This window comes from Pelobates fuscus, chromosome 9, assembly GCF_036172605.1.
Source record: "Pelobates fuscus isolate aPelFus1 chromosome 9, aPelFus1.pri, whole genome shotgun sequence".
NCBI lineage: Eukaryota > Metazoa > Chordata > Amphibia > Anura > Pelobatidae > Pelobates > Pelobates fuscus.
In genome coordinates, this window is record NC_086325.1 from 162,243,342 (window position 1) to 162,263,087 (window position 19,746).

At 43.0% G+C, this 19,746-nt stretch overlaps 1 protein-coding gene across 1 annotated transcript in view; it reads right to left on the minus strand.

Annotated features, from left to right (window-relative positions):
- LOC134573271 (collagen alpha-1(I) chain-like) overlaps positions 1–19,746 on the minus strand; it is a 196,441-nt gene that overhangs the window by 64,087 nt on the left and 112,608 nt on the right. Inside the window, exon 5 of the mRNA XM_063432922.1 lies at positions 12,780–12,938. Within this exon, the coding sequence (XP_063288992.1) occupies positions 12,780–12,938 (159 nt within the window). The remainder of the gene's footprint in view (positions 1–12,779; positions 12,939–19,746) is intronic.

Here is a 19,746-nt window from a genome sequence, read left to right on the forward strand (position 1 = left end):
GCCACGATGGAGTATACTTCGAAGAGACCTAAAGTTTAACAAAAAGAGGGGAGGCTCCGCATCTTGTTGGCCATATGTCATGGAGACAGTAGGGATAATAGAAACCTAGATAATAATGAAACTTATAATTATGAGCATAAACCTAGGGCAATCAATATGGATATGAAAGAGAGATACCTAGTAGCACTGCTTCTAATTATGAGCTCCCACTGTGCGTCCTTCCCAGGGCCGGTGCAAGGATTTCTGCCGCCCTAGGCAAAGATCCATTTTGCCTCCACCTCATGTCACTAACTCACTGGCAGACACACACTGGCAGAAACACACACTCACTGACAGATACACAGACAGACACTCACTGACAGACATACACTCACTCATTGACAGACACCAACACACACAGACACTCACTGACAGACACACACTCACTCATTGACAGACACCAACACACACAGACACTCACTGACAGACACACACTGGTAGACACACACACTCACTGACGGATACACAGACACTCACTGACAGACATACACACACACTCACTGACATACATACACTCACTCATTGACAGACAGACACACAGACACTCACTGACATATATACACTCACTCACTGACAGACACACACACACACACTCACTGACAGACACACACACACACACTCACTGACAGATACACAGACAGACACTCACTGACAGACACACACACACTCACTGACAGATACACAGACAGACACTCACTGACAGACACACACACACTCACTGACATACATACACTCACTCATTGACAGAGACATACACATACACTCACTGGCATACATACACTAACTCATTGACAGACACACACACACACACACACACACACAGACACTTACTGACAGACAGGCATACACTCACTTATTGACAAACACACACACACTCACTGACAGACATACATAGACTCACTCACGGACAGACACACACACTCACTGACAGACATACACTCACTGACACAGACACACACACACACTCACTGACAAACGCACACACAGGCAGACATCACTGACACACTCAAACATTCACCTCCCTGCTGGGGTCCAGTGTTGGGCAGCTCCTCACTCCTCCAGCGCGCCGTTTAGTATCCCGGGGCCGAAATTACGTCATATTTTTGGGCAGAGCAGGCACCTGCCATCAAGGAAAGCAGGTGCCTGCTCTGCCTTACCTAATACAGTTTCGGGGGCGCCCTGAGGTGGCCAGATGGCCACCTCCTGGGCCTCCTGTGACAGGGCTCCTCTCGGCGCCTCCATATTCGGGGGCCTTGAGGATCGGCCCGGCGCTGGGGGCAGCTCAAGAGCCACTCTCCCAGCGCTGCGGCCCCAGGCAGGGGGAGGCCACCAGGAAACATCCCGGTGGGCGCCCCCAGCAGACCGGCGCCCTAGGCGAATGGCGCCGGCCCTGGTCCTTCCCTGGAAACGGTGCCGCTGGCTCTGGTCCTTCCACCGTGACAGACCGAGGAAGCCTGAATATGGTTAAATGTGTTATATGGGGTTCTAGGTTCTCGGGAGTGCAGATAGAGGGTCATATAGGAAGGAATTGTGTGGGCCTAACAAGAACGAGAGGACTAGTCAACAGTAGTATGATAGGGTTGTAGTGGACCCTTGTAAAGCTTGAAATGTTGTATGTAATTTCTCACATGAGGGGCTGAAATGGTGTAGTAAATTGCCTGCAGAGGGCCGTATGTAACGTATGGAGTGTAGGCCTAGTAAGTGCGGTGTGTAGAGATTTTGCAGCTGAAGGCTGAGAGCGCTAAATGTATGTCTTATGTAATTTCCCAAATGAGGGGCTGAAATTGTGTTGTAGTGGATTGCCCACAGAGGGCCATATGTAACATATGGAGTGGAGGCCTAGTAAGGGCCACGTGTAGAGGTATTGCAGAGGAAGAGGGATAGTACCAAATGTTAGGCTGAAAGAGCTGCAATTCATGAGTATAGGGGTGGCCATGGAAGGGCAGTATGAGAATTAGTGTATGACATGATAGGACGTGGGTTGTTTCATGGTTGAGCTGTGGAGCAGGTATAATTTACACATGTTGAAGCAAAATAGCGGACCTGCTCCATATCATAACGTGTATATAACCAACTTGATCTGTGAGAGGCCCGTAATGGCAGGAATGTTAATTAGAGATGATAGTGATGAGACATTTGAGTAACACTGATCCACTGATGGAAGGATGGGTGGGTTGAAGTATATGAGCACTGTTCAGGTTTGCTAGAAGTGGTCTTTTAAACCTCTAACTGTGGAAGACAGGGATGATAGGGTCAAAACAGGACTGCAATAAAAGCTATGGAATGGAAATGCACAGAAGAGGTGAGGATTGGTCAAGCAAGACATTCGGGTGGGTATCAATAAAATAAGGGGGGGGGGAGCAGAAATAACAGAGAAAGTCTTTAGAGATAAGCAGAATGTTGAATAACATTTAAGTTAACAAACCAGTGATGAGCAGGACAGGGAGCAACTAGCCTTAGCATGCAGGACAAGACAAACTGCAGAATATATGCATGTATGTAAGAGCAAACACACACACACACACACACACACATATATATTAAAGAACAAGCATACCCAGTTAAGATACAATGACAAAGAAATGGTGGTTAGAGATACATAGTTTAAAATCACAGCAATTCCACCCAATGCTAAATTGGGGGAATCCTATTGCCCTGGGAAACTGCAGCTTCCCATTACCTGAATCCAGGTCACCCTCACCTGAACCCAATCGTAACTATTTTACTCTCCCATGGAAGGTGATGGGTTCCTGCAGTGAATTAATTCATCCATCAAAGGCCCATGGCAATCCCCTTTAATTCCGGAGTACACTGCATCTGTTCCTCATCACCCATCTCCCCAGGGAAGGATTTTATGGGCGCACGACATGATGAATTAGATAGATGATGTATAAGTGTGCAAATCTGGGATTTATCTAGCAGACTTGTTGACAATATATATATACCGCTCCTTTAAAGAGCTGCATGTTAGAACGTTTACCTAACTCCAGCAATCCCAGGTTTAACAGGACAGTCCCAATTTTAGACACCTATCCAGCCATATCCCAGTTTATTATGTGGGGTTTATTCACTAGATGTAGTAAACGTATAACCATGTTTAAAAAAAAAAAAAAAAAAAAAAAGACAAGTTGGAAAATATCATTTGTTCCCAAACTGACCTTTTTTTACGTATATATTGTAAGTTGGCCATAAGCTCCATATAAGTCCCTATTTAATTATAAAAACTGTAAACTAAATTTGGGTGCCGCTGAACCTTTCTTTCATACAAACAAATGTGTTTAGGAACAAAATTTGATCTGTTTTTTTCATTCGTTTTCGGACAAAAATCGGCCATTATTTTCATTTCGGAATATTATTCAGACAAATGAATGCCATTTAGTAGATAACTCCCTAAATTGGTACCCTTGTGGGATTGCCATATATAAGGCTACCATATTAGGGAGCTGTTTAGTAGATAGCTCCTTTTTGGTATTCTAATGGCAATCCCACAGGGATTAGGGAACTAACCACGAGAAGCTGTAAGACCAAAGCCGTTTCTTTTCCTAATTTTAGTCTTTCAGACAACTTTACTAATACGAAGTAAAAAATACTAAGTATTAGTAAATAAGGGAGGTTACATCCTTCTGTCCCTACCCATCATGCCATGAGTAGGAGCATGTCTACTAAACTGTTATTATCAAAACAGCTATTTCTGCCCAGTCGCCAATACAATAAAGGTGAACCTGGCACAGCTCCCCCATGCCCTCCATGGTGGGGCATGTATTGAAATCATTAACTGGGGGACATAGTGTCACCATCCATATCCTGCGAGTGGTGGCTATTAAATAAATTAAATAGCGGTACATAGTGGCAGGTATGGGCTCTAAAAATAATAACGGGATAACACAGTGTCCCGCCAGCCCCCACCCATTGGCGGCAGCTGGGGGCCCCCATCTGCCGCCAATGGTTGGATGCTAGAGGGATAATAGGTGCATCCCTCTTTATTATTTAGAGCCCTCAACCGCCATCAATGGGTGGGGGCGAAGGTACAATAGGTCCACTACTCTTTGTTATTTGAAACCCCCAACTGCCATCAATGGGTGGGAGCTGGGAAAGACATGCTGCCAACAGGTTAGGGCTGGGGGGTGGTAGGTACACCCCGTTATGATTAAGGGCCCTCCACCCATCATCAATGTGTGGCAGGTAGGGTGGACAATAGGTCCAACCCCTTCACTTTATTACATAAGGCCCCCACCTGCCAACAAAATGAAAAAGGGGAGGACAATAGCTACACCCCCTTTTTATTTAGTGTCCCCAGCTGCCACCAGTGGATGAGAGCTGGTGGGGGGACAATAGGCTTACCCGTTCATTTTAATAGCCCTCACTTATGGGGCATGGGTAGGGGGGACATTATGATCCCCTCCATTTATTTTATTAGCCTCCATTTACTGAGCATTGGGGTAATCAATGTCTCCCCATTAATTATTTTAGTAGTTGGGTTAATGACTAGTTGTTAGTTTTTTGTTTTGTTTTTTAACAGCAAGCTGTTTAGTAGACATGCCCCTACTCACAGCAGGGGCAGGAGGGAGGATATAACCTCCTTGATACTAATATTGGGGTCATATTGACCCCCGTAGGCCAAGGATGAGAGCGGCAAGGTGGATATAGGAAGCGGCAGGGAGCAGAGCTTCTGTTTTTAAATATTAAAAGGAGAGAGTCGTGAGCCGCTAACTCCCTCCTTGTAATTGTAATGAATGAAAGAACGAATTGCATAGAGGAAATTTTGTCCAACAAGCAATTCGTGCATTATGTCATTTGTTGTAATTGCCGTAAATTCTGACGAAAACATATTTGTTGGAAAACAAATGCCCAAGTGATGTGTAAATCACGTATTAAGTGCTCAGTCAGTGAGAGTCCACGCCATTTAAAATGTGCAGAGATTAGGCCGTGATTTTCTTCATGGAGTGTTTTCAGTAACGAGGGGTCCTAACATCAATACAGGATATTCTTGAACACTAGCAAAGCTATATCTCTCTCTCCTTGTTAAAGTGGCTCTGTAACTAAACAAGAACCAGGTCCCCACTAAATAGATCCCTTCCCCTAGCCCCCTGACCATCAACTGAGATTTTGGCACTGGGACTGGTGCAACTTATCATTTTCAGAGTTCTTTCACAATGCATGCATCTCAAAGTTTGCAAGATGGTTATGGCCGGAAATCAGAGTGTCTGCCATTCCTAGGGAGTGTGCATGAGATCACGTGCATGGCCAAGCATCCAGTGGACCAGTGTGTTGGCTCTCGCCTGAAATCCAAGTGTCTGCCATTCCTAGGGAGTGTGCATGAGATCACGTGCATGGCCAAGCATCCAGTGGACCGGTGTGTTAGTTCTCACAATCACGCAAGGGTCAACACAGATGATCCTGCTGTTCCTGGAAGTGGCGCAGTGTTGAAAGTAGACTTTTTCTTGTTATTTTAAGGGTTCCTAAAAACCCTTTATGACCAAATACAAAATTTCAGCTCACCTAGAATATGCCGTAAGCAACTATCATGACCCTGTGTCCCTGACCAAATACCACAAGAAATATGAGGGATAATAACAGGGTTTTTTTTTAAATCTGTGATTTGTGCATTGCCAATAGATTCTCATAATTTATACTAAAGTAACTGCATTAAAAAAAAATTACATTTCCTCATAGTTATTTAGTGAATAAGCCCCGAGAATACTGGCAAGGCGTGTGAACCACAGCCTGACAGCAGTCATCAAAACTGCTGTACTGTGAAGAGGTGTTGTTGCATGAGACAGCCATACGGTGAGCAGGTGTGCAGCGCTGTACTGGAATTCGGGAGGTAAGGAATTTAAGATGAGTGAGTGTCTCAGGTCATTGAGCCGCAATCATTCTTGCTAATGTAGAAAGCTAACATTCCTTGAGAAGTGCTGCACACAAAATATTTCTAGCTTGTTTTGTGAGAAGGTGCGGTAAACAAAGTGTATAATGTGTACAAGCAGAACTATGGAGGCACACGGTCTTAACATACCTCCCAACTGTCCTGAATCTTTAGGGACAGTCCTGATTTTATGTCTTCCTTGTCTGACCGAATCTGAAGGGAAACTTAACTCATGTGTTCTAAAACATCCCTGCAATGTCCCACTGCTACCACACATGCAATAGAGAATACTTAAATGCGGTAAAGTATTGTAGAGTGCCCCATGTATGTGCAGAGCTGGTTAGTTATTATGTAGAGGTCCCATTAATATTTTCCCTGTTAATTCCATGCACCCCCATACCTCGTTATGGGCACCGTGAAATTTAGGCTGCACAATCTATTCAAATAATGTATAATTATCTATATATCTGTTTATATCAGTTTTAAGGTAATTTTAATAAGAATAATTAGTATTTTTGCGTTTCCTGTTTATTGGTCTTGGATAACGCACCAAGCCTCCTCTTCCTCGATCTGTCACATAGATAATATAGCATCTTGGATCCCATGGCTTTTTTTCCATTAATGTTTTATTGATTTTCACAAGAAAAATAACATTGCATAATGTCTCGGCAATACAATCCATAGTTTACATTTGTACATAAGGTCTTTTCGTACATAAGTCATCACTCATATGGACATACATTGTTCTCAGTACAATTCGAGACATTCCACTTGCTTGTTTCCAATCATAATTAATCAACCAGTCATATGGTTAAAGGAAATAGGTAGAAACAATAATAACAAAACATGTCAACATAAAAATAAGAACCAACTATCTGTAAAGGGCATCCTGCCTAAAGTTTGGACCAGCTGTTTAGAGAAGTGTAATTTCGTCCGGAAAATATTGGCTATCCCACCTCCAGAAAGAAATCATAGGTTGCGCACCTGTATATATATATATGTTGGCTAGATCTGTGTTAAGTGGTACCTGGCTGCATATATGTTTCCGTCCACTTACTCCGAGCTTCGTCAAAATTTTGTTTTTTTATAGGGTCTATCTATAGACATTCGTTCGTATAAATAATATTGCTGGACCTTGTCCCTCAACTGAGAGACGGAAAGGCAAACTGTGGATTTCCATCCAGTCGATTTCAAACTGCGAGCAGCAAGGAAGACCAAACCTGCAATTTGTGACAACGACTGCGTGGTATTTCTTGGAAAGAGAAAAAAGAGGCAAGTGGACAAATTTATAGGAAATCCCTCCAAGCCCAATAGGGCTAATACATTACTAACATCTTGCCAAAGATCTTTAAATCTGGACCAGGTACATGACCAGAAAACATGTAACATTGTTCTGTGTTCTACCCCACATCTCCAACATAGGGGGGAGACAGCGGGGTATATTTTGTGAAGTTTGGTAGGTGTCAAATACCACCGGTAGATCAACTCTTTATGGTCTTATATGTGGGTGAAGCAAGATGTTAATGTAGATAAATTAGTCAGGATCTTAGTCCACCCAGAATCAGTATTGTCTTTTAAATGGTGGAGAATAGGTCATGGAGAGGTCCAGCCATGCTTTATAGCATAGTGACAGTGCTTTATTTTTGTGGGTGCCTTCCAACACCTATCTAAAATTAATTTTGGCATAATTGACGTCTCTTCAGACGGCTGAGAATGTGTTGCAACATGAGAGAATACTTTTCAACTGAAGGAAGGAAAACATATTACGAATAGGGATATCATATTGTTGTTTTAGAACCTGGAAGGATTTCAGTTTACCTGTCTCGTAAAATTAGTAGTTAAATGCGCTTCTATCCAATCAGTTGTCACCCAGGGAAATGCTACTTTTAGTGCAGAGAGTGGGGTGCATTGGGGGAAATTTTCTTTCCAGCCCAATGCCACCATAAATCCATCCCAGATTTTCAATGTTGTTGTGGTGGTTGGAAAAAGATTGGTAACCTTTTGACAAAATTGTCTGGGAGTCCAGAGATGGTCTATTGGCTTCCCTACACTTACCTGTGTATTCTCCATATCCGCTCATGGGAGCGTACCAGTGGGGGTATGCAATGTTATCCCTGACGCCAATATGCAGGCTTTATAATAAAGCCATATATTAGGTAGGCCAACACCTCCGAATTTAGTAGGTTCATGTAAGAATCGCAACGGTAGTCGTGGTTTATGGCCATTCCAAACAAATGAACTACATATTGATTGTATCGATTATATAGGGATTGTGGAATACTTAAAGGAAGCATCCAAAAGATTTACAACAGGTGGGGAAGAATCATCATTTTGAACGTGTTAATTTTGCCTAGCCATGATAAATATAAGTTTTTCCACTTATTCAATCCGGTCTGATACATATGCCGTAGGGGTATATAGTTATACTTTATTACATTCGCTATAGATGTGGTAATCTTAACTCCCAGATACATAAGGGTATGATACTTGCAACAACGTAATCCCCGTCCTTTGTAATTTTACTAGGAGAGCCTGGGTTTTATCCTGGTTTACCTTGTAAAATTAAATCATACCATAAGTATCCAGTAGTTTCATAATCAGCTAAAGGGATTTCTCAGGATCGGACAGAGCAATAAAGACATTGTCCGCAAACAGGGCCAAGCAATATTCCTAGTCTTGTACCCGGATGCCTTCATGGGATCTAATTTTCGCTGCTAATGTTTCCAAGGAAAGTATATATAAAAGGGGTGCCAGGGGACGCCCCTGGCTAGTACCATTGGTTAGGTCAAGTTTTTTAGACAAAAACCCAGCGTGAGATACTTTGGTGGAGGGATTAGAGTAAAGGGCCATCAATCCTCGTATCATCTCCATGGGAAATTCTAAATTTTTTCTCAGCATCCAGCGCAAAAAAAAGGCCCCCGACAGAATCCCTATCTATTGAGTGCAACATATTCAAAATTTTCATCGAATTATCAGAACCTTGGCTTCCCTTTATAAATCCGGACTGATCATTATTTATCAGCCGAGGGAGCAACGGGGTCAATCTATTACTGATTAATTTGGCATAAATCTTGGCATCGCAGTTCAATAATAAAATGGGTCGAAAGTTTTTACATACGACAGCTGGCTTTCCTGGTTTAGGGAGAGTAGAGATGTGCTGGGAGGGAGCCCCTCAAGAAACAATTGCTATAAAAGACATGCAGATGTGGAGACAATATGTCACCAAACGTTTGGAAATATTGGATCCCGTGGCTTTTAAGGTCAAATCTGGTGTAACATATTTTATTCATTAGTTAATCATAAAGTGAATATATAATTAATTAAACAAGCAAAGTAAAACCTTACATACTTTTTAAAATTGTACTTAAACACACCAATAATCAATCAAAATAATTTGAGGACTAAATTAGTGTTAGGACGGTAAGCTTGTTTGAGCAGGGCCCTCTATACCCTCTGTTCCTGTGCGTTCAGCTCATCTTGTTGCAATTACTTGTCTGTTAGTCTACCTATTGTACAGCGCCATGGAATTTGTTATAAATAATAATAACAATATAGTGTCCCTCTGTCCTCCTCTGACGTCAACCGATTAGGAGACCTAATGTGCATTTGCGGCGAGTGCCACATGGGCATTAGACCTTCCCCGTAAGAAAGCACAACCCCGTTATGATTAAGGGCCTTCCACCCGTCGTCAATGTGTGGCACGTAGGGTGGACAATGCAATGTGTGAGTACGTCCAGCATCGTTTCAGAAGCGATAAAAACATTTGAGTTTCTCTAAAACTGCAATGATTTACATCATGCAGGACTAAGGGGAACAGGGACACTGCACCCACACCACTTCAATGAGATGAAATGGCCTGGGTGCCTATAGTATCTCTTTAACAATTGTCTAGTGGTAACCAGGTGTTTACAAATATAAAATCTAATTTTTTTTTTCTTTAAGGCTTTTTATCTTCAAATATTTCTCAAAGCAATAAACATTAACCTAACAGTGGAGGAAGGGACGTAAAGGGTTACTTCAAACACCATGACCACTTCAGTCAGAAACACTGCACATACAGAGGTAATTACTTATTCAGCCAGAGGTGTAACTCAGCGTCATTGGTGGACAAGAATGAGAGCTTAAGGCAGATAATGTGAACTCTGTGCCATTATGGAGACAAACGTCCAATGGAGGCACAGTCCGCCCCTTCATGTCATTCTAAGTAATCCCTCAGTCCTCCTTACATAATTCTCTCCTCAAACAATGTCCTCGATGCAGAATCTAACGCAAGTTTATTTATTTATTTTTATGAAAGTGCACCGTGTCAGCAAGGTTATGCCAACCAAAACATATCATTCTAATAGTTTGAGAACCCTTTGACTTGGTCACAAGAATGATCAATAAGCTCCTCATTAGGTTGTGTCTAGGATCAACTGGCAAACAACTGGCGTATACCTATAGCGTTAATATTGAATGATGGCAGCAGTGCGGATGTGGACCGAGCACATTTCAGCAATGCTTTAAAACGGTTTTGAAACATTTTACTTTAACACATTTTTAGAGAAAGTCAAAGAGCAGGAAATAAAAGTATTAGGTTCAAGGGATGTTATATATTAAATTGAAAACATTCGGTACATCTGTGTCCACTCTGCCGCGATTTCTGCAGTTTATCCTTAGAAGAACTGCAACGCAGGATTCCAGCCGAGGGCAGGTGTGATGGAAAAGAAATTCACCTCGACAAATGGAATACATGTGGGTAGAGAGGGCCATGTGTTCAGTCCATGCTGTTTGATTTAGCAGCTAAAAAGAAGTTCTAACCTAAAACGGTACTTTCCTTTATTAACGTATTTTAGCAATCTGTCATCCAAACTACTTAGGTATCTACAAAAGACAAGTGATGTGAAGTGGAAAAGACACATTAGATGAGGTTTATTGAGATGAAAAAGTGCTTCAGTGAAGAATGAATTAATAGGAGCTATTCAGGGGCAACATTCTAAAATGGAACAAGCTGAATCTTACTGCTGGCGTCTTCCACTTAGAACGTTCCCCAGAATTCAGCTTGCAACTGCCAACCTGACTTACCCCCCCACCATACTTACTCCCCCTCCCATCTTAAAGCAGGACAGATATCTCCCTAAAGATATTATGACAATGAGCGCTGAAATGCGTTGGATCACACGGAACCTATATTCTCCCCAATAGAGATACCATATTGGATTGCATGGCAATTATATTCACACCATTCTACAGATACAGGACAGGGGTTCTCCTGCACAACAGCACTAAGTGTCTGTAAAATGCTTTCAAATAAAATCATAAAATAATCTGTTGAAAAGTCAAAACTTTGGTGCAAAGACATTTACATTTCTACTTATTATTTAAACTACGGGGTATGTTCACGAAACAGTTAAATGTATATAATGATACCTTAATGGCAAAACGCGGGTAAAAATTCCAGCTCAGTTTTTGTTGTTTTAGCCTGAATTTTACAATTCAGTTTTCAATTTACTACAATTCACAGTTCAGTTGATAAACCTATAGTTTAACGTAAGATTCAGTTAAATAAAATGTAAATTTTGTCCTCTAGGAAAGGTAAGATTAAATGAAGACGTAATATATATAATATTTGCTAGAAACATCTGTTTTGTCCTGATGAAAGCTCCATGTGGGAGCTGAAACGTTGACTTTTTAAATGGATTGAATAAAAGTTAAATTTTTTGAAAATCTCTGCAAATTCCTTGGAGTGCGGTCATTTCTGCTATGTCTATATATAGATATATGTTTAGCCCACCCCCCACTGTGACTTCCCCAACCTGACCCTATATGCAAATTAACTGCACTGTTCGAGATTGATTTACCCGCATACAAGGTTAGTTCATTGATGTTCTGATGGGAAGCTATGGTATCCGCTACTCAGTGGTGTATTCTGGTTTTGTGCTGCCCTAGGCAGGACAAAATCAGGCGCCCCCCTCCCCCCCCCCCTCCCCCCCCCCCCCCCCCCCCCGCGCCACCCCACCCAACCCTTCCCCCCGCCCCGCATTCTAAATACACACACACACACATTCACTGACAGATACACACACACTAACAGACACACACACAGTCACACACACACACAGTCAGACACACTCTCACAGTCACAGACACTCTCACAGTCACTCAGTCACAGTCACAGACACTCTCACAGTCACAGACACTCTCACAGTCACTCTCAGTCACAGTCACACTCTCAGACACAGACACTCTCACAGTCACTCTCAGTCACAGTCACACTCTCACAGACACAGACACTCTCACAGACACTCACAGACTCACACTCACAGACTCACTCTCACACTCACAGACTCACTCTCACACTCACAGACTCACTCTCACACTCACACACTCACCCACATTAAAATTTTTTTTTAATTTATTTAAACACCCCCCCCCCCCAGCCTCCTTACCTTTGGGAATGCTGGGGGGGGGGGTGTCTCTGCAGAGGTGTGTTTCCCTGGTGGTCCAGTGGCTGCTGGGCGGCGCGGCCGGCGAGGGAACACTTCCTCTGAGCTCTCTGCTCAGCTCCCTCGCGCGCCGCCCGCAGAGTGAGACTGGGAGCCGGAATATGACGTCATATTCCGGCTCCGCCTTCCAGCCTCACTCTGCGGGCGGCGCGCGAGGGAGCTGAGCAGAGAGCTCAGAGGAAGTGTTCCCTCGCCGGCCGCCCAGCATGTCAGTTAGCCGCGAGGCTAACAAGACATTTGCCCTGGGCATTTGGGGGCGGCGTTTTTTGCCGCCCCCTGGAAAATGCCGCCCAAGGCAAATGCCTTGTTTGCCTCGCGGCTAATACGCCCCTGCCGCTACTGTAGTAAATTACAGGTAGAAAAATAATCACTTTTATCATGCCCTTAATTACCTTAAAAGCTGGATCCAGACGTCTCCCCCGTTCACTGCGAGACAGGTTTAAGAGAGGTTCTGCGGGGAAGTTACTCAAGCAGGTTTGGTTATAATCTTTGCAGAACCGTTTAGCAGCTCCCGGATCTCCCATTACAAAGACCAATTTCTGCAAAGACCCCTGTGGGGAGATTAGAAGACCATTCAATGACATGCGCTGTTCGAAATATATACCCATAAACGGAAGTCTCTTCCATGCCCTCTCGATCTGTAACCCCCTAATGGGTAGAGCACCTTGGGCGATATTTATCAAAGTTTTCCATTTTAAAAAGTTGTCTGAACTACTAGAAGTGGTGCAATCACCATGGAAACCAGCAGGCACATTTTAATCATGAATTCTCCCCTTTTACATTTTTGCACCGATTTTTAGAACAGACACTTAATAAATATCTCTATTGTGTGAAGGCGTAATCTAAACAAAATGGTCTCACTAGTTGAGGACTGTACAAATTCAGAATCAGATACAAATGAAGAGTTCAAGAGGGAAGAGTTCAAGAGGGCTTAACTCAGTGACCAAATAAATGGATGGTTTAACTATCACTGTGCTAGCTTGGACTCTCTGAAACACAACTGGGAATTGATTTAATGGAACACACTAAGATTAGGAATACAAAAAGTACCCTGCAGGGACAGTCTAAGGTTAGGAATACAAACAAGTACCCTGCAGGGACAGTCCAAGGTTAGGAATACAAACAAGTACCCTGCAGGGACAGTCTAAGGTTAGGAATACAAACAAGTACCCTGCAGGGACAGACTAAGTTTAGGAATACAAACAAGTACCCTACAGGGGTAGTGTAAGGTTAGGAATAGAAACAAGTACCCTGCAGGGACAGTCTAAGGTTAGGAATACAAAAAGTACCCTGCAGGGACAGTCTAAGGTTAGGAATACAATCAAGTACCCTACAGGGACAGTCCAAGGTTAGGAGTATAAACAAGTACCCTGCAGGGACAGTATAAAGTTAGGAATACAAACAAGTACCCTGCAGGGACAGTCTAAGGTTAGGAATACAAACAAGTACCCTGCAGGGACAGTCTAAGGTTAGGAATACAAACAAGTACCCTACAGGGACAGTCTAAGGTTAGGAATACAAACAAGTACCCTGCAGGGACAGACTAAGTTTAGGAATACAAACAAGTACCCTACAGGGGTAGTGTAAGGTTAGGAATAGAAACAAGTACCCTGCAGGGACAGTCTAAGGTTAGGAATACAAAAAGTACCCTGCAGGGACAGTCTAAGGTTAGGAATACAAACAAGTACCCTGCAGGAGCAGTGTAAGGTTAGGAATACAAACAAGTACCCTGCAGGGACAGTCTAAGGTTAGGAATACAAACAAGTACCCTGCAGGAGCAGTGTAAGGTTAGGAATACAAACAAGTACCCTGCAGGGACAGTCTAAGGTTAGGAATACAAACAAGTACCCTGCAGGGACAGACTAAGTTTAGGAATACAAACAAGTACCCTACAGGGGTAGTGTAAGGTTAGGAATACAAAAAGTACCCTGCAGGGACAGTCTAAGGTTAGGAATACAAAAAGTACCCTGCAGGGACAGTCTAAGGTTAGGAATACAATCAAGTACCCTACAGGGACAGTCCAAGGTTAGGAGTATAAACAAGTACCCTGCAGGGACAGTATAAAGTTAGGAATACAAACAAGTACCCTGCAGGGACAGTCTAAGGTTAGGAATACAAACAAGTACCCTGCAGGGACAGTCTAAGGTTAGGAATACAAACAAGTACCCTGCAGGGACAGACTAAGTTTAGGAATACAAACAAGTACCCTACAGGGGTAGTGTAAGGTTAGGAATAGAAACAAGTACCCTGCAGGGACAGTCTAAGGTTAGGAATACAAAAAGTACCCTGCAGGGACAGTCTAAGGTTAGGAATACAAACAAGTACCCTGCAGGAGCAGTGTAAGGTTAGGAATACAAACAAGTACCCTGCAGGGACAGTCTAAGGTTAGGAATACAAACAAGTACCCTGCAGGAGCAGTGTAAGGTTAGGAATACAAACAAGTACCCTGCAGGGACAGTCTAAGGTTAGGAATACAAACAAGTACCCTATAGGGACAGTCCAAGGTTAGGAATACAAACAAGTACCCTGCAGGGACAGTCTAAGGTTAGGAATACAAACAAGTACCCTGCAGGGACAGTCTAAGGTTAGGAATACAATCAAGTACCCTACAGGGACAGTCCAAGGTTAGGAATACAAACAAGTACCCTACAGGGACAGTCCAAGGTTAGGAGTATAAACAAGTACCCTGCAAGGACAGTATAAAGTTAGGAATACAAACAAGTACCCTGCAGGGACAGTCTAAGGTTAGGAATACAAACAAGTACCCTGCAGGGACTGTCTAAGGTCAGGAATACAAACAAGTACCCTACAGGGACAGTCTAAGGTTAGGAATACAAACAAGTACCCTGCAGGGACAGACTAAGTTTAGGAATACAAACAAGTACCCTACAGGGGTAGTGTAAGGTTAGGAATAGAAACAAGTACCCTGCAGGGACAGTCTAAGGTTAGGAATACAAACAAGTACCCTGCAGGGGCAGTCTAAGGTTAGGAATACAATCAAGAACCCTGCAGGGACAGTCTAAGGTTAGGAATACAAACAAGTACCCTATAGGGACAGTCCAAGGTTAGGAATACAAACAAGTACCCTATAGGGGCAGTCCAAGGTTAGGAATACAAACAAGTACCCTGCAGGGACAGTCCAAGGTTAGGAATACAAACAAGTACCCTGCAGGGACAGTTTAAGGTTAGGAATACAAACAAGTACCCTGCACGGACAGTCTAAGGTTAGGAATACAAACAAGTACCCTATAGGGACAGTCCAAGGTTAGGAATACAAACAAGTACCCTGCAGGGACAGTTTAAGGTTAGGAATACAAACAAGTACCCTGCAGGGACAGTCTAAGGTTAGGAATACAAACAAGTACCCTATAGGGACAGTCCAAGGTTAGGAATACAAACAAGTACCCTGCAGGGACAGTCTAAGGTTAGGAATACAATCAAGTACCCTACAGGGACAGTCCAAGGTTAGGAATACAAACAAGTACCCTACAGGGACAGTCCAAGGTTAGGAGTATAAACAAGTACCCTGCAAGGACAGTATAAAGTTAGGAATACAAACAAGTACCCTGCAGGGACAGTCTAAGGTCAGGAATACAAACAAGTACCCTACAGGGACAGTCTAAGGCTAGGAATACAATCAAGAACCCTGCAGGGACAGTCTAAGGTTAGGAATACAAACAAGTACCCTATAGGGACAGTCCAAGGTTAGGAATACAAACAAGTACCCTATAGGGGCAGTCCAAGGTTAGGAATACAAACAAGTACCCTGCAGGGACAGTCCAAGGTTAGGAATACAAACAAGTACCCTGCAGGGACAGTTTAAGGTTAGGAATACAAACAAGTACCCTGCAGGGACTGTCTAAGGTCAGGAATACAAACAAGTACCCTACAGGGACAGTCTAAGGCTAGGAATACAATCAAGAACCCTGCAGGGACAGTCTAAGGTTAGGAATACAAACAAGTACCCTATAGGGACAGTCCAAGGTTAGGAATACAAACAAGTACCCTATAGGGGCAGTCCAAGGTTAGGAATACAAACAAGTACCCTGCAGGGACAGTCCAAGGTTAGGAATACAAACAAGTACCCTGCAGGGACAGTTTAAGGTTAGGAATACAAACAAGTACCCTGCACGGACAGTCTAAGGTTAGGAATACAAACAAGTACCCTGCAGGGACAGTCTAAGGTTAGGAATACAAACAAGTACCCTGCAGGGACAGTCTGTATGTCCCAGTGTTTTTTCTTGGGCTTAGAGTCCCTTTTAAGGTGAGCAGCAGGAAAGTGTGAAATATTCAACCTGACAGACATGTGTTCTCCTACAACCTATTCACCGTGTACCTATCTCACAAAATTTACGTTTAGGATTTCAAGGAATGTAAGCAGTAAGTTATTAAGACATTTACATCTTTAAACATAAAGTATCTTGATAACTGACAACAAGATAGCACTTAATGCACGAACAAACCACATAGCAGAATGGATTGCAGGAATCTTTGGCACACATTGCAAGCTGATAATGTCTTTTAAACAGCGCGTAACAGTAGATATAAAGTAGCTTGTATATCAAACTATGACTTTTTGAAATGCAGAATATAAAAGATGAGTTGTATTAGATAAGAGGCAATCCCACAACAACTCACTAACAATTATTCACTAATGTGTGGATTGCTGGACAATCACTACACTCATACTCAAATCAAAGGGAGAGAGAGTTGTCCTTATGATGTTCCTAATATAGGGATGTTAATTACAGAAAAGATCTTCCTAGTTTGTTTAGGAACCAAGGTATTCTTAGGGTAAAGCGCCCAAAAGAGTTAGGTGTACTGAAAAAACGTTAAAAACTTGATACTTTAATGGGGGGATAGACGATCCTAACATAAACATTCACCGATTTAAAAGTCTCAGTAGGATGCTGGCTAGCTCTTGACTAGTGTCCAGACTTACTTTCACAAGACAAATCGGGGTGTATAGGTAGGGGGGTAAACATAGAGGGAAAAGACACAACATAAAATGTGGACACAAGTTGTATGATAGTCCAACTTTGTGCGTACAGATATCGTTATTTCTATAGTGTAGGTCTACTCGTGAAGTAACTTATTTTACTGTACTTCAAGTTGTGTGATAGTCCAACTTTGTGCGTGCAGATATCGTTATTCCTATAGTATAAGTCTACTCGTGGAATAACTTGTTTTACTGTACTTCAAATGGGTACAAGTGTCAACATAATATCGTTATTCCTGTAGTGTGGGTCTACTCGTGGAGTAACTTATTTGCTGTACTTCAAATGGATACAAGTGTTTAGCATAATGCACTTGTAACCAATTATATGTATCAATACAAGTTCCGGATGAGGTCGTGTCAATAAACCTTGCCCGAGAACATGTATATCACTACTTCCTTGTACTTCAGTTTCAGTGGATACACAGGTACAAGTCACCATGTGTGGTATAATACGTTTCTAACCAGGTAACTCTGTCACCATGTGTTAGGGTTAAATGATTACCGATGTCAAATCACCCTATATAACACAATGCAATCTTAGCCACAATTATTTTTGTCAACATGTGTGCTGGATGAGGCAGTTTCAGAACACAGTTATGTGGTTGCTTTCTTTTCCCATTAACCTCTAAGGATTAGCTCGTTCTAGGCCGTAAGTGGCTATTGGAGGAGAATGCTTAGTTACTGTTCTCTCCGGAGAAAGGGTCGTCTCAACTGGGGAGTAAAAGAGAGATTTGGCTACATGTCCGGTTTCCCGAGACTAAGCGGTGTTTGGGAGATGTTGATGACACTCAATTGGCCAACGCACGAGGTATCGTCGTCTCCCAGTTCAGAGAGATCTGTGGATTAGATAACCACTTAAGTGCTGACGGGTGTTTCTCTCGTGATGGGCAAGTAGCGGGGAGTGGGCGCTGGAAAGTGATCAGATGTTTAGTCTGGTCGGTGTGCCGTATCTCTTGCTAGGTTGCCTCTTAAGTTAGTGCCTGCCGTTACGGATACCAATAGCAATCATATACCGTTTAGCGGCTAGGCGGGCTGCCCAATTATTCCCGTCAAATTTTCTCCTACAGCTAATCGTGGAGGTTTTAAAGAGGAGAAAGAAAGATGCCTTCAAGGGCACCTGGTTATAGTAAAGCAAGAGTGAAGGTGATTTGCTAGTGAGTCAAGTAACTTCGTGGTAGAAGTAGCGGTAGTGAAGTAATTAAATAGTATTAAAGACCAACAGTCGGTCAATCTATTATTCTGCACTGTTTTTCGCTGGCCCAAGTACCCTGATGCCTTGGTCGGTATCGCAAACAAATAAAGAGTTTGTTTGGAGTTAGTCTCAGGAGTAGTTGGGTATATAGCATAGTTTAGAATAATGTCGGAGGAACCCGACGCGCGTTTCGCCCTGTTTAGGGGCTTGACACACGTGATTGACGAGCACCAGCTAGTGTTCTTGGACCTCAAGATCATCTTGGAACAAGACGGAACAATTCAGACCGAACTGTTCAGAAAAGAAACATCCACAAATAGCCTATTACATTGGACCAGCCACCATCCTTATAGACTCAAAGCATCTATTCCATATGGTCAGTACTTAAGGGCGAGACGGAACTGCTCAAAAGATGAGACCTTCTATAAGGAATGCCAACTCCTCAAATCCCGCTTTAAGGAACTCCAATACCCTAATCGGGTTCTTAAGCGGGCTTTTCAACGAGCCAGTGGTACCGATCGTCACACGAGTCTCCACTTCACTAGACCTACACAGGACTCAAGGACCCCCCGCTGCATTGCCACCTTTGACCAAGGTTGGGACTGTATGACAAATATTTTCAAAAGGAATTGGCCCATTCTACGACATGATCCGGCCCTTCAAAAAATACTACCCAGCCACCCATCCCTGACAGCACGGAGACCACCCAACTTACAGGACCAGTTGGTTCACAGTCACCTCTCCTCCCCTTCAGCACCATCAAACTGGCTCTCTGAGTTAAAAGGCACCTACAAGTGCGGCCACTGCAAGGCCTGCCAGTACATCTTACCCACTAAAGCAGTAATCTCCACTCAAACACAAGTCAAGGTAGTTACCAACGCCTTGATAAACTGTGGCACCACCCGCCTGATATACCTCATCACATGTAGTTGTGGTATTCAGTACATAGGCAAGACCTTCCAACAGTTCAGAAGAAGGGTCTTGCAGCATATCAACTCGATCAAAAACACTGTTACCCCAACCACAGTAGCGCGACACATTGTCAACTTTCACAATGGAAATAGCGATAATCTACGATTTCAGGCAATCGAGAAATTGATGCCCAATCCGAGGAAAGGTGACTTCAATAAAATCCTCCTACAAAAAGAATCTCTCTGGATCTTCACCT